The following is a 26,600-nucleotide window of genomic DNA, read 5'->3' on the forward strand; positions in this document are numbered from 1 at the left end:
ACAGGTGCAGTCGCCCAGATGGCAGAATTTTTTTAATTTGGAGAAATATCAAGCATCAAAATTTAGAAATGGCAAAACTTTTAGAATTGCGGGAAGGTACAGGGCAGGTGACAGGTGACAGCAAGGCCGGACACCCGGACGGCATTCAAAGACTAATCGGGTATAGTCCGGAACCTGCTCCATCTAGAGCATAACATGTTTACAACATAAAATACCTAGCTTTGCATTACCTACACGACAGGAGGGCATTGCATGGCGACATAACATAGCTCGGCATAGACATAACATGGCATAGCATTCGACGTGACATAGTATAGAATATAGTCATTGCATAGCGACATAACATATTTACAACATTAAATGCACAACGTAATGTAATTTACACGACATGTGGGCATAGTATAGCGACATAACATAGTTAAGCATAGATAAGACATGGCGATATAGCATATTGAGGATACATGTTTACAACATACAATTCGCAGTGTGGCATGACCTATGCGACAGGTGGACATTGCATGATGACATATCATAGCTTAACGTAGACATAACATGGCACAGCATTGCAACATAGCATAGAATAAGGATTACATATTTACAGCATTATATACACAACGTAACTTAGCTACATGAAAGGTGGATACAGCGTAGCGGAAGGTACAGGACAGCAGAATTTAGGATCTGCAGAGATTGCGCCGGGAGGGAAAATGTTTAGCGCTCATTCTGTCGATGATTCACACGAATAACTCAATAATATTCTACACGAAAATGCCATCCCAAAAAATGCGCCGCCCGGGGCGACCCCCCCTCCATCTTCTAATTATGCCACAGGTAAGTTCTTGTTAATCCCAGGACGGTAAATGGGGAGTCGACTATTTTGCAAAATTTCTTTCTCTTAACCGTGGTATTTAAGATGAAATAACAGTTGTTCTACAAAAGAACAAACTATTATTTCTAATGTTTGCTTTAATGTATCGGAGATAGCCTCCTTTTGTCTGTTGCTTTTTTTGCTCTATCATCTTTCTTTTTATAACCTTATGTGGTTATAGATCATAGAATAGCTATTTCTCGTTATTTATAACTTCTTTTTTCAGCCAGATGTTTATCTTTCCGATTAAGAGAATAATCTATTGTTTATTTTCAGTTATGATTGCCCCCCAAGTAATTTCTCTCTCCAGAAGATATACGACGAGGCCGCGGTCGATAGGCCTTATGAACATATCAACTGGTGAGTAGACAAGCATTTCATTTTTCTTCTTTTCCATCATATATTCTGTTATGTAATCGTTTCTTCTTTTCTCGGAAGAAAATGGTAGTACAATAAATGCCGCTTAATGTGATAACGTTTGTCCATGGCTAATTTGATAACACTAACCGAATGCTAACATTAACCGATGTGAAAACATAGCCTTCAAAATAACATTGGAATTTAACTAACTTAACATGAATATAATAGAAATACATAAATAAGTATTTTCAGAGAATTTTAATTAGGAAAACGCAAAAGTTTTTATATGAACTGTTCATAATATCTTTAAAAAATAGTTCATAACCTTTCGGGGTAATATTTGATGGATGCTATCTACTAATCTCCATATTCGAAGAGTATTCTCATTCACTGAAACAACACATCGAAATGTAAAATTTAAAATTAATCAAAAAAAGCAACCAAAATTTGGTGTAAATGTTTCCATGAAATATTTTTAAGTAGCAGCAGAATAATATTCCACATGAAGTTTTTTGTTTCTTAACCTTTAACTACTGTGACTTAAATTGTCGCATAACTACTGTGAGCGGTCTCTCAGACCGCTTCTGCTAAAAACAAAATAAGATATTGTTTTCTTTTTCTTATTTGAATAAATATTATTTAATTTCATATATTTAACTTTTTCATGAAGATATAAAGCTATTTTTATACTTAAATCAGTTCATTAAAATAAAATATATATTATGATAATAATTCCTTCGCTTACGTATCTGGATGGAAGAAGTAAACTTTAAAATTAAACTTTTTATTTTGCATTAAAATTTTCGATAAGAATGCTTTAATAAGGATATAGAAAATTAATTTTTATTTTATAAATTATAATTCGAGCTGCATTTTATACATACTTTTCTACTGCTTTGTAGACACACAGATTCTTTGCATGCTATATATTTGTAAGCTGTTTTTCTTTTTTTGCTCGGTGGACAAATATAGCACGTTCTTTTTTTTATCTAATTTATCGTCTTCAATCGCAATGTTTCCTTCATCATCATTTATTCAGAAAACTCTTCTTATTGTAAGTTTGAGTTCTTTATGTAAAAACGATGAATTTATCCTCCGTTTTACATGAGACTGCACCAATTAAATTGCTAATGAAACTTTTCGTTTCATTTTCGGAGCCAATGGGATAAGATTGAAATAATACGAATGCATTTGTTGCACAGATAATCCAAGTTTCTGAAGAATATTGCCGTAGGTCAACGTCGGGTTCGAGCAGTTGAATAGATTGAACGAAGAATAATATTGTGACTACGAGTTCGAACACCCTTGTTGGGCTCTTGAATAGACCACTTGAATTCATTTTTTCCAATAAAAAGATCTCTTGTAGAAGGAGAACATGGATTTTCATTTTCATCGGCATATATTTCTGAAGTTGTGTCGTGGTCGCTCTCAATAATTTCATCATGGGTACTTTCATCAGAGAACTCTAAATTGGACCAATTTCGAACTATGTATTCAATTTGGTCTTAGGTAGGATATTTAGAACGTTTTCTGCACACATTAAGCCATTTCAAGAATATTTATAAAAAAGCGAAATATGTAACATCAACGAAAAGTAAACTTTATCGGCCGAAATTTGAATCGTATCTGCTGTGATAGGTCCTACAGACCGCTGAGGGAGAAAAATTTAAAAAAGTGAAAGAAGAAATAGAGCTACCCAAATGCAACTTGGTATGTGACCTTGGACAACTGATTTAGGAAGGTACTAGGAATGGCAATACCCATTAATTATTCTAAGGGGTGAAAGCATTTAATGGAAAATGTCTCGCGGTCTGAGAGACCGCTCACAGCAGTTAAAGGTTAAGAAGAGGATCCCGTGTCTTATCATCCTCAAAATCGAAAGAATTACTCACAGTCTACCCCAAACAAAGGCTGTTTGTTTGCCTAACTTTAAATGGTTGACTAAAATAGAAACACGCGGTTTGGCGACAAAATGTCTTACTTGGCAAAATTTTCCGATTGTTGGAAATATTTATGATCTATTTTTATTTCACTTTATTTTAAATATAATAATGCTTTATTTGACGACTTTACTTCAGTTTAAAAAATGTTTGGATTATGCTTTGATGTACTAAACAGAGATCCGTGTTTTCGCATACAAACAGTTGGAACTATGGCCATTCGATTACAATATCCGAATGATTACATTAAGCACTATCATACTATTGCGTGCGTATGGATTCGTAATAGGTTGAATACACACAGACCCGATTACAGATTAAAATTTATTTTTATCAAAAGAAATATTTCAGAGCAATGGAATTTCCACAGAAATAATCGTTCAAGTGCTGACAGTATTGCACTGTACAATCAGTAGTTGCACTTCAAACTGTTAACAACGTTAAACACAACGCAATGCAAAGCGAATCTAAAGAGAAAACTAATCAGATATATCTCAGTTCACGCGGAACTAACAACTCGCAACAACAATAACTAAGCAACTCAGAACAGATGCTCTCTCTTCCGCCTTATATAGTTTGCAACCGGCCGCTGAGATATTTCTAGTACTTCTGCTACTCGAAATTACTGGTAATCAATATGAGGTTCGAATTACGAATGCAGCTAATGTAGAGATCAATTACATTTGTTCAATTACGATACTTATTACAGTGATACAGGGACTGGACCCAACTGTTGCCAAATGGTCGCCAAATTTAGCGACTTTTGGCAATTTCTCGCCAAATTTGGTGACAAAATAAGTTGCCAAAGCTTGTTTTTTCAGATTATCTCGCCAAATTACCTATTTACTCAAAGTTAAATGGACTTCCCTGTATTTTTTCTTTTCCGGCATAGCTTTCTGTTAATATTTGTTTCGCGTTAGATTACACAGGAAAATATTACAGTTTCACATATAACTGCACAAACATCATCTATTTACCTACAAAATTCATAACATTGTTCCCTTCTCAAGGGGATTTAACGAAGGATGTGTCCAAAGCGCGTTTCAAGTAATTGCAAGAGAAAATAAAATGGATGACGTGCTAAAACAAAAACGCAAATACAAACTGAATACACCGAATACAAATACAAATAATGGATAAAATGGTGTTACTGAAATACCCTTCAGAGAGGGAAATTATGTATATTAAAGAAAAGGGAAAATTATCTTTTTTTTTTTTTTTTTTTTTTAATTTTCAGAACCTAGAATGAAAAGCTAATGGGAGAACTAGGCGAGGACATACGGTATTTTCTCCCCCTTATTTCGTTCCGCTCATATGATAATCCTAAAATCAAGTTAAGAACAAAGCTAAAATAATTATTGTTTATTCTTTATGTATATTCAACTAGTAATTAAAAACTGTATTTTTTAATTGTTGGCTTTATTTTAGCTGTAAACGTTTTGTTACTGAGGAAATTTGTGAACTTTAAGCTTTGAAGCAAAATTAAGATAAATTTAGCAAATCTAAGAACTTTATATTGGTAGACGAATCGGCTTCATTACATTTTTCAACGTGTTCCACGAAATTATTTTGAAATAAAATTTCATACTAGATTTAAAAAATATCGTCTACCGCACCTGAATGTTTAACTCTGATCACAAAATTTTATTTTAAATTCTAAACTGGAAAAACAAAAATAAGAAAGATCTGATAAGATAAAAACAATTTTCGTTGTTAACCGGCAACCTAAGAAATAATTTTCCTTTCTGTTTATAAATTCAATAAGCAAAATTTCAATTCATATTTATTCAAAAGCAATGCAAATATTCTTTACTGTACCTCGGACGGAAAATTAAACAATATTGACGGAAACTAGCTTGGTTCAGCAATAAATTTCTACAATATTATTTTAAGTCTTTATTAGTTACTTAACTGCATTTCTTTCAGCAAATTCTTACGCATATTTTAAATTGCGTGCAGAAATTTTGATTACCGTCCGCTCCTAAACAAAGATAAAAGAAAGACGAACTTCCATATTTAAGGAACTAAATTAACACTTTCAGTATCTGAAGTTTATGTTAGTAAAATAAACGATGGGCGATGTTTAGAGCAAATTCACCACTTTCAATTACAAGAATGTTAAATGAAGCGGGATATCGAAGAAATCTTTTTTCATATTTGATTCGATAAAAAAATGTTTACTTAGTTTAATACACTTATTATTGGAAGTACATCATTTTGATATATTGTATTCCTGCATACTCTTTAATTTTATTCCCCAAAAGTCAGGAGAGGAAAGTTAAGCGAATCATTTAATTTTCGAAGGACGCCGTTACAGTAAGAACAAAAGAAATGAAAAGTAGCCACGGATAAACTATGGCTATTTATCAAAGCGATATTTCTTCAAAAGAAACCTGCATTTCAGAAAGAATACATAGTAATATTATATTTACAGTATCTAATAAAGTAATTTCATTTCTGCTTCCCTACAACTTGAATTTTGCCCGTTCTTCTTGTTGTCTCTGCTAATCCTAAGGCCTCAAATCATCCACAGATTAGAGAAAGTGCATATGCAAGCCCACTCGGCGAAATCACAGACTGAATATCACTTTTATGTTTATTTCGCCGTGATGAGACAGTTCTTGTATTAGACTGACATAAAATTCATCATTTAGAAGGAAAAAGTTCGGTGTGACCCTTGCATGTAGTTTGCGATAGTTTTTCTTTGTTAATAAGACAAAATGTAATCATTACCGGGACAAATCGATTTTAAAATTTAAAGGAACTCCTCCTCTAAACCCTTTGAGACAAGGAAAAATTTCGGAAATAATTTTTTAAATTTCAGAAATTGACTGTAAAATTCAGGAGGGATATACGCGAGAGGGAGAAATAAGCGAGGGTCTACGGTATTTCATATATTTAAAGGCGCATAAACTTTAACTTATCGTGCATGTGTCGTCGTAGCAAATAGTCTAAGGAACATGCATGAAAATGTTAACTATAATATTAGTGAAGAAATCTCTCGGGAGAAATTCTCGACTAGATAATTCGTAAATATATGCGCACAAAGTCTGTGTTATTAATAGGAACTTAATTTGCTCTTCGTAAAATATAACAATTAGCAAAGAAATCCTTCTGGAGAAATTTTTGAGAGAAAATACCTAGCTTATATTAATCTTGGAAATTGATGTAATAAACTCACGTTTGAATACCGTGTCTTAACCTACGAGATTCCAGGAAAATGTGTAATGATTAAGAGTAGATTTATTCCTCCCGTAACTTAACAAAAGACTTAACAAAAGATTTATTCCTCCCGTAACTGATCTGAAATATAGTGATATTTGGTTTAAGTGAAAAATCTTTCCCGGAAAATTGCAGTTAAGAGGAAGTGTCTACCAATTGCTTTCGGGTAAACAACGTAGGTCTCATCGCCGAATGGCAGAAAGATTTTCTTTTAATTTTTGTTCAAAAGCTATAATTCTAAAGTCACCAGAACTTATAATTATGAGATAGAGAAATCGCAGAATTTATTGCGGCAAAAATAGGAATACATACAGAGCTTGGAACTGAAGCCTATTATTCTGTAATTCAGATTATTGGAAGATATAGACCTCTTCTTAGAGCATGATGTATTTCTCGGTAAATTGAATTACGCTCGTAATAACTGCGCATTTGGGAAGAAAGTTTCATTTACAAGTTATTTAGGAAAGTATTTTATGCCAAATCACTAATAAATCTTTATCCTTTTTAGAGTTTGGTCTTCTAAGTAACGTAAACTATACCAAAATTTTAAAAGACTATATGTGAATTTTCACTATGTCTTGTAAGTACCACAGAAACTGAGAAAAGGTGTAAAGGACCCTTTATTAACTCAAAGGTTAACAGTCGGCACTAACTTGTGCTTACAGAAGCCAGCAGTTATGGCTTAAATCAAAAATAATGAATCTAACTAAAACTGAGAAGTAAGTTACATTAACGGCTTCGCAGTTAGAATAATGCAAAAGTTAGCTTTCACCGTAATAAGGCTAATGGCGGGGAAAACTCAACGCCGTCGAATACTTTTCGCAAGATAATCAAATTATCAACGTGGCCTTCAAGTAGGTGAACACGCTCTGATTCTACCATCTAAACATTTCCATTAAATAGTCTTTTCTTTCTACCTCATTTGAATATCATGCGAGGTAGAAATTTACATTCTGGGTAGAAAATAGAAATTAGAGCGACAGGACAGAAAATTAACACAAAATAACTGTTTAGGAACTTAAACATGAACTGTATACCGCATATTTTTTTTTTAATTTTTCATGTAGATCTCAAATGTTTTTATATATATTTCACTTCGAGGTATTGTTTTTATTTCTAAATTATGCTTTTGATGAGAATTTAGCAATTGGCATTTCCATTACGCATTTGCTACGTTGTAAATTCATTAGAACGTAGGTAGTTTTAGACGCTGTGAACATTTCTCTCAACGACGAAAGATATCTAACTAATACTTCGCTACTTCCGCTGTGCTCTTCATTTGAAGTTATTTCTACATGATAAACGAGTTATATCCTTTCCTTTATTCGGAATGTGGATTTAAAATACAACACAAAATTGTAAAATTTAACTTAAAATACGTTTCCGGTTTTGTCATGTTTCCTAAGCGTATGAACTTAACGACTGCACAAGTTGTATCGGAAGTAAAAGGCGGTTATCGTTAATTTCTCACCACGGGGTCCCCATTTTACCAGTCACCCTTTTAAGTATCATAAAATGTAAGGAATTTTCTTTTTCCTTACTGCCTGCCATCGTGGTGAAATGGAAAAGAGTGGAATCTGGATTCTCGCAAGGGTGCTGTGATTTTTCCCATTTCTTGCTGCGGAATAACTCTGTAAACTTAAGTGTACTAGTATTTCAAAGTATATGCAGCGAAAAGAACACGAATCAATATAGCAGCATCGCATAAAACACAACACAAGCATCAAGCTTCCTCATCTCTAGCGAGTTCAGCTTAAACTATTACAAATTCGGAATTAAGGTATTTTCTCCCTTCTTCTAACATGCGTTTATGGTATAACAGTAGCAAATCGGCAAGCATTCGAGAGGCCTAGGTTGGAGTCCTGGTGAGGGTATTGTACATTATTACACATCTCCTGATTCAAAATAACTTAATGAATCCACAAAGGGTTTTCGACACAGCAGCTTCCAGAAATTTATGGGGTTATGACATCTAACGATGCGTGAGATACCATAAACGTTTCCGAATGATGACCTTACCCATCTCCTACCGTCGAAGAGGCCCTAGTCGAAATATGTTTCTCTGTAACCCACGTCCTGTCTAGCTACGTGAGACATTTTACAGCTGAGGTTTAAAAATGTTTCCCTTGAAGCCGAGTCCCTCGCAGTTTTGCCTCAATAAGTTGATTTTTGCATAAGTCAACCAAATTTCGAGAAATGTTTTTTCGACCAGTTGTTCCCATAGTTTCGAGCTAAAACTGCAATAAAGGTTTTATTTTGATATTTATTCTAGTTTTATTACTTAAGCGTTTTAGATTTGAAGGAAAAACTAAAAACAGTTAGTCCGGCAATCTAAAAATTTATCCAATTAGAGTTTAAATGAAATTAGAGTGTAACATTTTAACTGATTCAGCTCTAAAGGAGCACTTCATTAAATAACTATACATTTCTGCAAACTTACTTCAATGATATTGTGATTGGAAAGCTTCTATTTTTTATTTGATGCAGTTCAAACTAATATCTAATGACTACGGAATTCTTCTCGTCTAAAACAAGGTTCATCGTTTTGAACAGTCCTTTACTTTCGAAATAAATAGTTGCAAAATATTACCTCTTTATATAGGATATAGGAATTTATGGCAATAAATGAACATGTTTCACTCAGGTTTATGAATTTACAGCTCTAATTTAACATTCCGCTCGTGTACGTAGCTCACACTTCTCAGTCAATAAACAGATCATGGCTCTCTCCTCATCAAGATCATTCGCCTGGGAATTGTTTAAACTTGTTCTAGATGAAGTTTTACGCCGAATTGCTCAAGAATCTAATAAATTTTATCACCCGTCTGCAACAACTACAGAGAATGTATTCTGTCAAACAGACAAACGGTAAGCGCTTATTGATATAAAGTAAACAGAAAATTTACCGTCCATTCAAAGGCCGTAAATATTTCTTTGACAGGAGACGTTTCGAAAAATATTCTGCATTTGACAGAAACAATTTTACACTTTATATACCTGATGTTTTTTGATAATGAACTTATACTCGTATATACTTTCGATTTAAAAACTTTTATTTTTTCCCTTCGCTACCTGTATCTAATTTATGCTACAAAAAGCGGATATCATTTTTCCAACCTTTTTCTCGCACAGAAATAGATCACAGGATTATTCTCTAATTACTTCAGAATGTGATGTATGTCTTATTCAAAGATTTGGAGATACAGATTTTATTAATTTTTATTCGTACTCTTCAAAAAATAATAAATACACTCAGTTACAAATTTTTCGCATTAAGAATATTCGCTGCGTTTGGAAATACATTTATATGTAAACAGTTTTTTTTTTTTTCCTGCAGTTGAAACTTGATAAGAATAGGACCCCATTAACCGATGAGCATTATTTAACCGTGAGAAAATACTTTCTCTTAATTTCTTTCTAAGCCTACGTATTTGTTCAGAATCTAAACACCATAGAGCGCAAATAGAAACACACATAAATATGGAGAAAATAAATGAAACTTCGCACTTTGCTTTTTTATGATTACTATTAGTATTGCTTATTTACGTTTTGATACATATCTTGTAAGCGAAAATTAAAATTTATTAAGAAGGTTTTTTACTTTGTTAATAAAAAATCTAATTTCGTTAAAAAAAATTCGAAAGCTTTTAGATTTGATATTACGTCCAAAGGGGCGTTTTTTTAACGTTTCGTGCATAACCTTTGTTTATTAAATATCATATTGTTCGCACTTAAAATTAAATTCAACAGAAATATCGCAAAATAATTTTAAAATCTATTATCTTTAGAATTTTCGATGTACAGGCTCGGGCATTCGAAATTAACCCATTAGCAGCTGGTGTTGCGTTGACGCAACGGTCAAAATAAATGCTTATATAAATATAACTACCTAAGATATTTTACACCAGCAGATGATTTTGTGTAGGGAATATTATGAAGATTATTTCTGTAAAAAAATATTTGCCTTCAACAATCATTTTGTTTATAATAATTAATCTCATACTTTAAGCAAAATTTAAGCAAAATTTTCGACCGGGCATTTTTGCCGAAAATATTTAACGAAAGAATCGCCGTCCTTATGAGTGATCTATTTTTAGTCAAGGTCACCGTTTATATTTGTGTTGGGAAGAAAGGGAAAACAGGTGTTGCGTTGACGCAACGTCAGCAGGAAACGGGTAGTCAATCTCCTTTTTCACTCATTCCTTTCGATGTTCTGGTTCATGTTCTGGTTGTTTAAAAATGCCTAGAACGAGGTATCTTACATTAGAAGAAGCCCTTCAAAGACTTTTTGATGAAGAAACAGATGATGATAATATTAATAATGACCAGAATGAAACTGATAACAAAAGACTTTGTTCCCCCAGAAATTGCAGAGGCTGCTGACGAAGAAGAAAGGAATGGCAATGTTTTAAATAATGATAATGATATTTTACCAAATGATACTGCTGGGAAAGTTGAAATTCACGTAAAAGGTAAGTTTCAGCCTTCTAAAAGCAGTTATAGTCATACTAAAAAGTTCAAAAAGCAGAAGACTGAAATCTTGAAATGGATAAAAAAGGAACTGTTAGTTATGTCTCAGGAAGAACATGAAGAAAGAGATAGAAGAGAAATTATAAAAGACAAAACACAAGGTAAAACTAGTGCACATATTTTCGATTTTCTTTTTGGTTTAGACATTCACTCTCTTCTCGTTGAACAGACAAATATATACGCTCAGGAAAAAAATGACCAGAATTTATTGCATCTGAAGCCTATATGAGAAAATTTATTGGAATATTATTGCTTACAGGATATCATTCTTGACCTCAAGAAAAAATGTATTGATCTTTTGATAAGGACATTTCTGTTCCTGTTGTATGAGAATTGATATCACGTTTGTAGTACAGGAATATGAAGCAGAATTTGCGTTTGACAATAGTCAAATTGACAATACTGATAAATTATATGAGGTGAGACCCTATCTAAACTTACTAAATATCACCACATTTTACTACTGGAAATATAAAATCTGTTTTAGATTTCAGACGCGAGAATGCATTATTTCTTTTGTAAGCGCCTATTGAGAGTGTAGAATTAGCAAGAAATAGATCAGCAACAGGAAGACCTAGTCAATTCAGCATTCAAAACCATTGCATGGAGATGGTAGACATTTTATCGTAAAAGTCCGTTGATAACAAAAGACTTTGTTGTAACGAGTACCATAGCCAGACTGTTTATAGATGCAATGTATGTAATGTAGCTTTACATCATGATCGTAATCAAGCTTTTCATTCTTGAAGCTTTCAAATGAAATAATCTGTATTTGTAAAAGAAATACAATATATATTTTAATATAAAATTAATTACAAGTATAATGATTTGTAGATTTATAAAACGTTATACAGTTAAAAAGTAATCCTGCGCTCCACTCAAAAGAAACATCACACGAGTACAATCCTACTCACTCAACATCCATAGACTTATTCCGCTGACGTTGCGCAAACGCAACACTCGCTTTTTCCATAGGTAAGAGCATTTTGTTTTATTTTCAATGTAAATTTATGTTATAAATGCTTAATTTAATATTTGTAATTATTTTCATGAGAAAAGAAACATTCCTTGTAGTTTTGGCGGTTAATGGGTTAAAATGTTTTTTTTTTTTTTTTTTTTTTTTTTTTTTTTTTTTTTTTTTTTTTTCCCCGTACATTGTTGCCTTGCTCCCTTTGAAATCGTTGAGTTTGTTAATCAAACATTCATTAAATTTTACAAAATAGGAAATATATTATAAAACAAGTTCCAAACTCCAATTTTAGGTTTCCAGATGCTCTTATTCGAGTGGAGGACTACGTTATTCAAAATCTGATGTTTCTGTGTACCGTTGTTTTTTCACAATGCGAAAAACACACATTTCTTATTTAATTTTTTTAAATATAATACAGGGCTCTAATATTTAGTGGCAACAATCTGAAAAGTGAAACGCCGTTTTATAGTGGACCACGCCAAATGCCAAAACGAAATTAATAACCTTTCTGGACAAATTGCTCCTTTGGACTAAAATATATCTACCTGGAGAGCTGTTTACAGGTCGTGCATTCAGCCCGAATGCAATTTGAATTTGTGACCGCTGATATTTAACGAATAATAATCATAAAATATGTGCACAAACTAATATCCGAAATGCTCACAATGATGCACAATCCGTAATCTAATATCCGAATAGCACACAATCTCCTAAATTATTTTTTGCGAGATGGTTAGCTAAATTACATTCTTGGAGCAACCAAAAAATTCTGCAAAGCTCTTTTAATCGATGGTTTACATATTTCGGTATTTTTAAAAATATTTTGTACATGTTGCCGAGAAGTTGAATTAATTTCTATTTTCTGTTTGTTTTCTGTAAATGGAAAGAGCATTTAAAAATGAATGGAGTTTCCGAATTGCTCACAATGGTTTTATGTCTATCTAGTTCGATTTTCTTCTTTAAAAATTCTCTTTTTATTTAAGGTACAGAAAATCGTTTTCTGTATACAGTAGGTAAAAATTTTAACAAGTTTTAATTTTAAAGAAATAAATCAAATCTTTCTGTGCTACAAGTTCCACACATTTGGGACGTTAAGAATTTCGAATCGTTAAACAATTTTTTATGTATTACTGAAACGAAGCTTTTATTTTCTGTAGGTGAAATGTTTTAACTTTTTCGTGTTATTAATTCAAGGCAAAAATAGATTTTACGACATACGGCTCAGAAAACACGAGAGAATATATTTTGTGAAAATTTTAAAAAGTATAGAACTAAGAAGAAAATTATGTTTTAAAAGCGTACATATTCCAGTTACAATGCGAATAGAGAATGAATTTTAATTAAATTTTGACTTATTAATTGGAGATTTCATTTACATATAGACTGTAATTTAATTTTGTCACATTTTTTCTTTCAATTAACGAGCAAAACAATTGTTCCAGAAATAAGATAACGCGATTTAATTTTTAGGTAACGGAATTTAATGAACAATCGTCCTCCTTTTTGCTATAAAGACGGCTTTCGTAAAGTTCTCTTATATCCAAAACTTACCTCGGTTGTATCGTTATTAAGTCAACGGAAGAAAATACGCTCATAAAAAGTACCCTTAAAATTATCAGTAGAATAAAAATGTTTTTCCCTTATGCAAGCACATTTTTATTATTTTATGCGAATATAACAGCATACATGCGTGATCTTCCTTTCTCATTTCATTATTTATAAACGAATGGTTACTTAATTAAATCCTTCCGTGTTAGGAAATAATTAAGGCTACCAGAAACTTAATAAAAATTCATAAAATTTAATTCACGACCTGATTAAGGTCAGCAGAAATTTAATATAGCGTTAATGCCACAATGAAAATTCCAGGCGCAATGCTTGATATTTTTATGCACATAGTTCAATGTACTATATGGTCAATATTCCTTTCACATAGTCAATATTCCTTTTACATGGTCAATATTCCTTTCCAGGAAAGAGTTGTCGAGGTTTACTCCATTCCTTTGGTTGCAGTTAAGGCAGCGACGCAGAGATTGGCTGTCTAAGCATTTCGTAAAGAAGTCCTCTTTATATTACTTTCTCGTTTGTGTTAATCTTCTAGCATATTTCAAAATATTCTTCCTTTTATATAAATAAAGAAGTGTTCGTGTGTTTGATAAATGTAAAGTTGTGTACTGATCTTGATGGAATTTAGCACGTTTGACCCTTCAAAACAAAATAAATGTCTCTGTCTATGTAAGAGTTCTCTAATCCCTCCCCCCCCCCAAATTCCGTCTTCTTTATGCGCATAAATTTTATGCTAATTTAATGATCTTTTGATTAAAAACTAAGCAATATAATAGACTCGTAATATAAACTCGCAACTAAGCAATATTAAAAGACTCTGTGAAGGATAAAATATTTACGTTTCATATCCGAAAACTCATCGATATAAAAGAAATGTGTTGCCACTTAGCAAAACGGAATATGTTGGTGTTTTAAATTTATCAACAAACTCGGCGATTTAATATCAATGTGTTGCCATTTCTCAAATAAAAATATTTTTATCTTCCATCATCTTTAATCGTTCAACAAAGCGTAAAATATTTAATTTTTCTTCTTAATTTATTAATAAACAAACTAAGCGTTTCAAAAGCAAAAAACGCAGATTCATTTCAGTTATTATTAATTTCTAGCCGGTCCCATGAAATGACACTAGCGAGCTTAATTAAAATCCTCCATCTATAAAGATAAATTTTCATTTTTTTGGTTGGTTATAATTCATAAAACCTTACGGTTTTATTCCTATCTTGATGAAATTTGGCTTATGAGACATTCATAACAAGAGAAAGTTCAAAGTTAGCATGAGATTTCTAAAAACCACTCCACGGGGTCTACACTCAAGGGGTGTATATTAACACATTGCGGTTAGGACGCCCATCTTAGGGTGTAGTTGTTGCATTCTTATTATCAATGGAAGTCATACACATTAAACAAGGAATTTATAAACAAAACTTTTTAACAAAATTAAAATTAATATTCCTACATACTTTCTATTTTGAAATCACGTCGACCCTCTCAGGTTAACGTTGTGATTGCATTCCCGCTATCAGTTGATATTGAAACCGTTACATGGTGCGTTTGTACGTTTAGTCTTTGGAATAATGTAGAACTTTAAGACATTCAAGTATGCTTTCTATCAGATTTTTGCGAATGTTTCGATAACTCTGGAGAAATCTCCCAAAGTGCAGGGTGATATTCCGAAAGCTCGTTTCTGGGAAAACAAAGCATACATATATATGATGAATAACAGATTAAATACCAGTTCTTACTAGAACTGTTCAATAACAGTTCTAGTAAGAACTGTTATTGAACAGTTCTGAATGGTATGAAATTATCAGATCTTTCATTTTAAATCTGAATTTTGATTAAAAAAAACGAGGAAGGAACCTAATGGAATAAGATCACGATTTCTTGAGGAACGTGAGATAGGTCGATTTCAGCCAATCCATTGTTCTGGAAGACTAACAATCAGCTCGTTTCACGGATGCTTGGCAAAGTGATACAATATTTCATCTTTCTGAAAGAAGATTTTTTTTTTTCATTTTTATTCGTTCGAGTTTAGGAAACAGAAAGGCATGAACCTAACCCGCCACCAAGAAGATGTTTTAACTTCACCTTACTAAACCTCTTCTTGTGAGCTCTATAAATTTCACCATTAGTGGTACAGGTTTAGTACACTGTACAGCTCCTCGTCAGTTTCGATGAGAACATCTCGCTGAACGTATCCGAGAGCCTCCATTCTTCTTTCTCTACCTCCAGACCTCTTGAGATGAGTTTTGCGTTGCATGTGCTTTAAGTGCCCTCATGCCAAGACTTTACAAACATACTCAAAACCAAGGTTACTACACTGTAAAGCTGCTCTTCTCATTAAAGGTCAAACAGAGTGCGTTGACATTCAGCTCCGAGCAAACTTTCTCCCACTTCTCTGGGTAAAGTGACCTTACTGAGCAGATAGGTATGATAAGTCACCGTCACGAGAGTCAGAAAGAGAAGGATTTGATTTTGAATTTGATGAGCCTTGTCTCTCTATTGAGCTAGGTCCATGCCTTCTCCAGGATTCGGAGCCAGGCCGAACGATAAGGCAGTCAGCAACGTTTAACATTATATCGATCAGGGCTGTTCGCGTCTGTGCCTGTGCAATGTAGCCACGTGACTCGTAATATAAGTGACAATGGACGTTAGCGGCGTGCCAGAGAGAAAACGCCTCGCTAAAAGCCATGCGTTATTAATTTTATAATTATGAATTTGAGATATTGTAAGATTAATAAAAGGTGCAATTCACTTTTGGTGTTACTATAAATTTTTGAGACTAGGCAAGGGCGTCGTTGTTAACAAACATAAGTGAAAAACCACAAAGTGAATTTTAATTTAACTAAATATTTAGCAAAAACTTGCAAGCCGGATAAATCCTAAACCTGTTTTGAGCAAAACTCGCGAACAAAGGGATTTCTGCTATAATCAAATGATACAGTAGGAATTCCCAAACATTTTCTTGCATCAACCATCTGAAAGGAATGGTTTTCTTTATCGACCCACTTAAAAATTTCTTTATAGTATACATGCACTGTGCAGAATGATCATAATACACATAACTGTGCAAAAATAACTTAATTAGACTGTAGGGTTTATATTTATTTTAACTAACATTTATTTTAAGCTATCTTTCCTGTCAAGCCTTTACTTTCCCCTGGAATTGCCAATGCCAGAGTATGTAAACTGTAGTAGAACGCGCAGAGTATTCAAATTTTAGCAGAAGTAATTGAGTTTAAATAGAAGGGAAGCGAGATTGTAAGTGTGCTTCTTGAACCACGAGCGTGAAGGTTGCTTGGTAGAAAGTTTAAGAATCACGTGTTTCGGCCTGTGTGCCTATTTCGACAGTTCGTTGAATCTTTCAAATTCTTAATCAGAACGTTTGCTGAATCTCAGCTGTATCTTAGAACGCGGTTACGTTAGTTACGATTATAGAGCCTCGTAGGTAGTGACTTCGTTGTTTATTCATCCTGTCATTTATTTTTAGTTGCATTTTTGTCTATTTTGTTCAACCGCCGGGTCGGCGTAGTTTGTGAGCGTCGAGTGAACGCAATTGTGATTTCTAAAGTGAAATAAAAAGGGAGTTAAACCCTTCTTAAGAGTTTGTGTAATTTCCAGTTCATAGCAGTCACTACTACTGTTGCTGGCAAGTTGAGGCCACGCAACATGATAAGACTAAGAATATGAACAAAAGTTTTTAAAGAGTTTTTATTATATATATGTTTACTTATTTTTTATATTATTAATTTTACAAATATAAACAAGTTTTCAGAAAAAAAATCACAGATTCTAATAGCACAAAAGTTCGATTTTAGTGAATGTGGTGGTTGCGCTTGATGTATTGATGCAAGTTTTTTAATATTTGGATAAAATTTCTTAATTTCAGTTTCGAAACACATCGTTCAAAAATATTCAGCCTGTTTCTTGTTTTCCATTCTAGTCTGGAATTCTTTGTACTTTTGCATTGCGTGTTTTCTTGTGTATGTTATTTTATTGTATTGCACATAAAATTTTATACATTAAAAATTACATAAACAATATTAATTTTTAATTTTAATGCACGTCATTAAAAATTAATATTGATTTAAAAATATATTAAATAATTTTAGTGTATTTTTTTGTCTTATATTTATTTTAAATAATTTATTCCTTACTACATAATACAGTTTCACATCAAGAAACAATTAATTACAAATTTTGTTAGTAATTACTTTTATAATCAATGGGATATCCTGATGAATTGCCTAGGCATATTTGGCTATCGACCCCACAGTAACTCCTTGATCCTCATTGAATCCCCTTTCAAATTTCATCGACTCCTAAGGGATCAATACCGACTTCGTTGGGAACTTCTGATTTAGAGCTTATGATACCTTTCCAATACTACGAAACTTTTCTTTACGTTGCAGATGAACAACAGAAGGACAAAAAAAAATTACGGAAGAAACAAAAGAAGCTATTAACTAGAAAGCATTCACTGTAGGACTATTGGCAAAAACAAGACGTATGTTCCATCAGAAGTTCTAACAACATATCTTAATGCAACAAGAGAAAATACTCTGGCAGGATGTTATATTTGTACCGGAAAAGGATCTGGCGGCAGTTGAAGTATTTCTCCTAAAAGGAAATGCTTCAACATGTTTTCGCCGGGAATTCAATCCTGTCATACCATCTCTGTGTTTTGGCATTTGCTAGAAAAGTAAGACCGAGATATCTTCTGAGATACGTGGTCTTAATTAACTCGGAAGAAGGAAAAAGGTCTCAGGAAACTACCCCATCTATCGTAAATAATTTTATCTATAACTTTCGAACTTTTACGTTCTCTTAAGATTCTTTTTCTGCCAACAATTTTCTGATTGTTACTGAAGCAATTTCTCATCTTCTACTGTCATATTTATGTGGTTTGATGCAGAGAATAAGGGTTCCCAGTGAAGTTGGTATCAACCCCCTTGAAGGTCGATGGAATTTTAGAACGGTCGATCGGGGGTCAGTGGGCGAATATGCGCCAACAATTAATAATCAGCATTATCAAAATTCCATTGATTAAAAAAATGTATAAATAATATTAGTAATTATATATTTATGGATATGTTACAGGGAATGTATGATAGTCAAAATTCTATAGAATACCTAGACGCTTAGAGAATGCCAAAAAGTGGCAGGCCAATGTATGAAACGATTAACATATCATATATTTCCCAGGAATTCTATAGAATGCCAAATGACAAACCGGCATCGTATTAAATACATCTCCGATTCGTTCGTTTAGAATGTGAATGTATTTCAAACGTTCATACATAATCCATACATTTCCTAATTCCATGCATTCATACATTTTCATGCATAGTTTTCTTTAATAAGAAACGCAAAAAGTTTGTCCTTTACAAATTTCATTTTTATCTATTTTGAATGAAAGTTTCCTCTTTCATTATTTTTTTCAAAATAGCATTTGTATTTTTGAGGAATGCACGTCGTTTAAATAATAACTTTCTCATAACCTTCTTTCATACTTTGCCTAAATAGCATTTTTCATTCTGTAGAATGCCTAAGTATTATATACAATGCCTTGGGAAAGAATATAATAATTCTCATATTTCATACTTTGCCTAGAAACGGCAGGTATTCTGTAAGACGTCTAGGCAGCCTGCAGACTGCCAGAGTTTCATACATTCCCGGTAACATAAAAGGGGTTTCAAACGGAGTCAGTATCGACCCCCTCGGCGTCTGTAAAATTTTAAAGGGCTCAATGATGATCAAGGAGCTGGGAGTCAATAGCCGAATACTCATCGGAAATTGATCTGCATAATCAGATCTCATTGTCAAAAAATGCATTAATAAAATTGATAATTAGTCCAAAGGGATTTGAATCCCGAAGGACTATTAGTTTCGTTTTGGCATTTTACGTCGGACTCATAAATGTCGGTTCACTTTTCAAACTGTTGCCACAAAATGTTAGAGTCCTGCATTATATTTGAAGAAATTAAATAATGAAAAATCTGCATAAATGTATGTATATTTCTCGTATTGTGATAAAACAACGGTACATAGAGTCATCGAATTTTGAATAACGTAATCCTGCAACGAATATGAGCATGTGGAAGACCAAATTTGAAATTTGAAATTTGTTTTATGATCGATTTCCTATTTTTTAAAACTTTGACGAATTTTTGATTAACAAACTCAAGGATTTCAAAGCGAGCAATGGCAACGTTGTGCAGAAAAAACATTTTTTTATCTCCAGCGCGTGAGTCTCTGTATCGGAAATTCTAAAGATATGCTCGTTTTAAAACTATTTTGCGATATTGCTGTTGCACTGGATCTTATGGTTTAAGTGCGAGGAACATGATATTTAATAAAGAAAGGTAACACACAAAATGTTAAAAAACGCCCCTTTGGACGTAATTTAAAATCTGAAACATTTCAGATTTTTTTTTTAAATCTTTATTGATATAAAACTATATCATGTAATATATAAGAAATCATACAATAAATATAAGAAGGGAAATTACCAAATGCTATTGTCTATTACTGGAACTTTTGAATTAATAAAGAATATTTGACAGAAACGACAGAAATATCCCAAAATAAAGGTTGTAACCCAACGAATGTTATTGACTTTTCTTTCTTCTTATTTAGTAAAAGCGGGCTTTATTCACGACAATAATATGCTGCAGAAAACAAGAAACAAGCTGCATATTTTTGAACGAGGTGATTTAAGTATTAAATTAACCAATTTTATGGCAAATATTAAAACAAAATTTCGTCAATAGATGAAGCACAGCCACCACACTTATCACAGTCCATCTTTTGTGTTATTAGAATCTGTGATTTTATTTCTAAAAACTTGTTTATATTTGTAAAAGTAATAAAATGTAATCTATTTGTTTTTCGAAACACATTTTGTTTCTGAAATTAATAAGAACACTTAGAATTAAAGAAAAATTTCTAAATGTTATTATTCAGATATTTGTGTGCAGTTGTTTGTATTATAATTACGCCGCATCATATACTATAGAGATGCTGTATGAATTATGGAAAAAAAAGTAAAAGGGCTGGTTAAGAAAACCGTTCTTTTAAAAGAAGCAAGAAAAGGATTGGGCGTCCCTAGTATAGAATTTACTTAAATGGAATGTTTATTACTTATAGAGCTACTGTAATGGATTTCAATACACGGGATTAATTCGTTCTTAAATATGAGTATATGTCTTCCATTCTAAAAACTGTTTTTCTGCTTCCAAATCAAAACCAAATATTCAGTATGCTCTAACAACTATTCTTTTTCTTTGGTAATCTATTTCAACCCTTCGCAATGTTAGCCTATTTAATAGCGTCTTTGTTTTTCACAACTGCAGGCACCATTGATTTCGACATGTTATATGCAAAAGACATGTCTTGGATACGCATGCCATATTTGTACTTTTCAACAATATTTTTTCACTTCCATGGTGATCCTAACAATTTTCTTCGTTGCTTGACACTTCGAATTAATTTTCCTAAAAAATCATCGAACTGAACTGTTAATGAATTTACAAATATTTACCGGAAAAAGCACATAATTACCTGAAAATTCAGAGTTATAACTCCGGTTGTTTACTGAATAGTAGCAACAGGCGTACTGACAATCACAGACGGTGGTAGCGTTATCATGTGCACGCAGACGTGACTCGTACGATGAGTTCATTCCAAACAAATGCTTGTTTTTACGCCGAGACTCTAATTTTAATTGTAAAAAATTTGTTTAATTGTTTTAATTGCATTTGGTGTTTTATGTTTCCCTGAGAACTGAATTAATTGAATTAATTGAACAACTGAGAACTGAATTAATTGAGTGAGAAATATATCTCTAATGAAATCCAAAGAAATAAGTTGATCGCAAATGAAATGCAACAAAAAATGTGTATAAGTTACTAGGCCGTAATTAATTTACTATTGTGAAAAGAAGATTTTGACGTATAAATGTATTCCCAAACAACGAAATTATTGTTATTGCGAAACCTGATAGCTTTATCTCACGAAATGATTAAATATTTTCTCAGGCCGCATAAAATTGTTTTGGGTATCCGCATGTGACTCGCAGGCCGTGAGTTTGAGATCACTGCTTTATCGCATTACTTAGAAAACATATTAAAATATGTAAATGTTTAATTTTATGAATACAGAAATGACTTAAATAGCGTATTTAATCACGTATTTTCCCCTTTTCTTGTTGTTGCTAATTTTATCATCGTCTGAAAATCGAGAAAGGGAAAATTATGCGAATTATTTGTTTTCCAAAAAACGTGGTTACAGTAAAAACATAACAAATGAAATGTACTTATGGATAAACAAGAATAACTATCTCAGTATTATTTATTTAAGAAAACCTTACATGCCAAAAAGAGTACCTGGCAATATTAACATTACAGTTACAAATAACACTACATTACAATTAATATTAGCATTACAATATCTAATAAGATATCACCCTTTCTACCTCTCTGTATCCTGAATCTCTTTTACTCTTATTGCTGTTCACTGCTACTGTCTAGACCTCAAATCCTTTAATGCTGTGTCGTCTGCTACAGTTTGCAAGTCGTCGCCATCGCCCTTATCACCGTTTAATGTGTCTTGCCATGTGCAAGGATCTTTAAAACCATCAACAGTATTAGACATCGAGCTTTAAAAGCTCGTAAGTATAATAAGTCATTAATCAGGACTTGTAGTGTCTTCGTTTTTGAGCTGTATTCATTTATTTCACACAGGCTACCTTTCGATTATTTATTGAAACGCTAACGAACATGATTCAAACGAATAGTAATATACTACGCGGTATAGTGCCGGATAAATCTATACATCCTTCAACTGCATAGTTCTGTTAAATTATATTATCCACCGTCGAGGGAATAGCCAACAGCAGTTTATCCGTTTAAAAGGGATTTTAAGTTGAAACAGAGTCCATGCACCCAAAATCCACCAGGAAATGAATTAGTAAGGCGAAAACAATCACTATGTGGATAAAGTCGTTTTAAAATGTAAAATAAAAGCTCTCTTTCTGAACGTCCTGAAGAAGCAGAAATTAAGCGAATACTCGAAACATTTTCAGAATCTTGTATTAAAATGGTAAAGGGCAATTTACTCTAGGAGAAAAATACACTAAGAAATGCTCTGTTTTTCTTAATAAATTCCATGTTTCTGTTTCTTAATGTATCTATTCCAATTATTCTGCAGCTGGCATAATATGATATACAATGAGCAATTTTTATTTTTAATAACGAATTATGTTAGTCTGTCTATAATTAACAAAAATCTTTTACAAACTGAAGGAATTTTCTTTCGCATTACCTCCAAAAAATTCAATCTTTTTCTGAAATTCTAATTATATTTTTAAACTTACAGTTTTATAAAAAAATCGCTGGTCATTACTAAAAAAAAAATCTTAAAATATTTGAGAAATTAAATGAGACTGTAAATAATGAATTCTGTTTCATCTTATCTAAACTATAACTTTTGCATGGTATGAATGAAAAGAAAATTAATTTAAAAAATTAATTTAAAAAATTAATTTTCCTACATATGTTTGCATAACGCCAAGAAAAAAAAATTTAGCAAAAAGTCTTTTCAAAAGCAAAAGTGTATTTTATTAAAACCTTACTTTTTTGTGATTGATTAATCCAGTCTTAATACTTATTTTTGTGTCGTGATATAGATTTTTAATCGTCAAGAAAAAGGTTCTCGAAAATCGAATTCGTCTTCATAGTAAAAAAGTACTTTTTCCCCCTCCTCCTACGCTTAACGACAGAACGATGTCCACAAATTTTTCTCAGAATTAAATACTAGTAACCGCAGAAGGAAATCGAGTTAAATCCGTACTTTCAAGTCTGTAAATGTCAAGAAATTTTACTTTTTTGTAACTTTATTTTTAATTTGGCCTTCCTGTTGTTACGCGGAGTTGCTGATACGCCTTTTTGGCCATTTAATAAGTATATCGCCGGGTAGGTTGCTGAGTCAGCCTAATTAGCCTTAAATTAAATTGATAGTCCAGCACTACTATTTATCTTTGAATTTATTGTGAAATTAGTCTGAAGTTCCACCGCAAATTGTCGGTGTTATTGCAAGCACGAATTATGTGCATTTTTGTTAAGAGTTTAATGAATAATAAAGGGTTATTTATTTTACCCTTCTTTTTATTATTATGTAGGGGAGCTAGGGACTAGTTGTTACAATTTTTGGGAAAATTTTTGTATTTTTAAATATGTTTGCGATTTGTTATGATAAGTGTTGTTTTTGTAGCATAGCCTTCATCATATACAATGATAAAATAACAAGGATAAAATTATTTAAAATATTATTTACATAAACAAGGATATTAATATTATTTACATAAACAAGGATATTAATATTATTTGCATAAACAAGGATAAAATTAGTTAAATAATTAACATAAAAGTCTGTCTTCATCAGAATTTCAGTTAAACACAAACAGATGATATACTGTTTTCTTTTACATATTTATTGTGTGCTCACATTTGGTACTTTAAGCATTGCATTCAGTCTTCCTCATCAGACTTGCTGTGAGCATCTTTGCAAGCAAAACCACTTTTTTGGTTCAATATCTGTATCCTAGTTCAGGGTCCTCTTCACCCATTTTATCTTATTGTTTTCTTTCTTCTTTGAAACATTTGCCCCTTTCACCTTTCCTTTATGTGTCTTTTCTTTTTTCGTTTCTTATTAGCTCTTCTTATTCTGTTTTCAGTGCTTCTTCTTCGGATGTGTCAGTAATGATGGCAGATTTTTGCTACCGAGATTTTTGCTATTAGACTGCTACCGAGGTGAAGCCTTGGGAAGTGGTCTAATCTCGGAAATGAAAAATCAGTTTTATATTTTGGGGAAAAAATTAAATACAAAAAGTAGTTTGCATGTTAACATTAAAAAAAAGATCTAACTGAATAAATCAAAATCTCGGAGCAACTTGTAGCATGTTAAACTTGCTCCAAGATTGTGTTGCAGTTTGCCCCGTCGTATGGTTTCGGGCATTTTTGTTGATTTACAAAATATATTGCAATTAGTAAAGAAATTAAAGCACCATTTTAAAACTAAATACGTAGACAAAATAAATACGTCAAACCATTTAAAAAAAATCACATTAAACCAAATTTACACAATATTTTTTCCCACTAATTAGGTCAGACAGAGCACGTGCCCGTTGTATCTCACTATCCGTTTAGACTGGGCAATGTTCGTATGTACAGCCCATCATAAAAATGATGTATAGTAAAAAATCTGATCAAATATTTTAAAATCCACTATGTAGCATACGTATTACTTCTTACAACGGTTATAATTAGCCTGTAGCTCTTCTATTTGTTCGTGGAAATCTGGTGGTTTCGTAAAAGACTCATTAGTACTTCTGTTTACTTAAAGTGGCTAATGTGTTACATATTCCAAGTGTTTTTGATCGATTAAAGATAGAATACGCTTTACTTTATATGTATCTTACATCCATTTAGTTAAAAGTGGCTAAATGTTTACATTTTTAGCACTTTTTTGATTGATTAGTGATATAGCGTTTTAACTTCCTTATACGAAGTGAAGGCAATTGTTATCTATGAAAATTTCGGATATCATATTTCAACGAATATATCCCTTTTGACCGCTTTCGAATCCATGTAAACTATCTTTTTTGTGTGACATCTGCACGCACGAACAGAATAAAGAACACTCTTTCCCAAAATGGGTCGTAAAATTGATGTAAAATTAATTCATGAGATATTTTCGTGACGTCTATACGTATCTACATACGTATATATCTCGCGTAACTCAAAAACGAATAACCTCACAAAGTTGAAATTTTGTATATGGTACTTCTATAATATGTAGTTGTACACCTTCTGTACGTATCCAAATGATCAGAAGGTTGTTGATGCTTGTTCCTTGATCTACTGCACCAAGATATTTTACTGTACATTTATTTACAATTTATTTACAAGTCGTATGCCACCTGGCATATTTACAAGCGTTATGCCTCCTGGCATGTACATGATAGACATATTCTGCCACCTGGCATGTGAATTGATACATCATATTAGTTTTCTGCCACCTGACAGATACGATGCAATTACCTCAATTAGCGGTAATACGCCCGACATTTTGGCGTGTCCGCTTCCCTTACGTTCTGTAACGCAACTAACTTTTTGTGCGGTGCGCCCTCTGGGCACAAATCACCGCAATCACCGAGGAGGCCAAAACATCCTCCCCCCCCCACGATGAATAACATTCATCTTAATACAATCTTCAATATATGCAAACAAGTAAATGAAAAATATAGAAACTGAAAACATGCAAGAACCTTCAAAAAGTATAAAATTACATGTTACACTTACCAATCTTCTAGCAAAACATCTTATATCTTACTATATTGAAACGTTAACTATGAGGGTTAAACTAGAACAAACAAATAAAATTATTAGTACAATAAGAAATAAAAAAATAATAAAACATATTGAATATGAAACCAAACACTTAAGTTAATGTTCTTCAACTGGTAAAAGACACAGTTTGGTAATAGGACGTTTAATGTCCCCGTGCACAGTTTTTAGTCTAACCACTCGGACATTATTGTCTCTTCCAGGAAACACTTCTATTACTCGCCCGAGTTTCCAACGTAATGAAGGCATATTATCTTCTTTAATGATAACCAAGTCATTTAGACGAATATTTCTGCTAGGCTGTCTCCATTTGCTACGCTGCTGTAGTTGGCACAGGTACTCTTTAGACCACCGCTTCCAAAACCCTTGGAACATCTGCTGTGTTAGTTGCCATCTTTGCAATGGAGACACTCGTACTTCGGTTAAATCTTGTTCCGGAACAGCTGTTAAAGAAGTCCCTATAATAAAGTGTCCAGGAGTCAAAGCTGTCAAATCATTGGGATCACTGGAGACCGGTGTTATTGGCCTCGAATTTAAGCATGCTTCAATTTGTGCAATTAGAGTTAGAAACTCTTCATAAGTCAAAATTTGAGTTCCAACACATTTCTTTAGATGCAGCTTCATAGATCTAGCAGCTGCCTCCCATATACCACCATGATGTGGAGCAGCTGGCGGGTTGAATATCCACCTTATGTTTTCATTTGCTAACCACCTTTGAAATTCTGAGGTTGACT

General features: G+C 32.7%; 1 protein-coding gene across 1 annotated transcript in view; it reads left to right on the forward strand.

Moving 5' to 3' along the window:
* Positions 1-26,600, forward strand: part of LOC118201805 (potassium channel subfamily T member 2-like) — a 459,181-nt gene that overhangs the window by 172,764 nt on the left and 259,817 nt on the right. The window contains exon 4 of the mRNA XM_085825117.1: positions 1,145-1,228. Coding sequence (XP_085681243.1) covers positions 1,145-1,228 — 84 coding nt within the window. The remainder of the gene's footprint in view (positions 1-1,144; positions 1,229-26,600) is intronic.

This window comes from Stegodyphus dumicola, chromosome 10 (assembly GCF_044657685.1).
Source record: "Stegodyphus dumicola isolate Sdum_Otavi_A_Nest chromosome 10, ASM4465768v1".
Lineage (NCBI taxonomy): Eukaryota > Metazoa > Arthropoda > Arachnida > Araneae > Eresidae > Stegodyphus > Stegodyphus dumicola.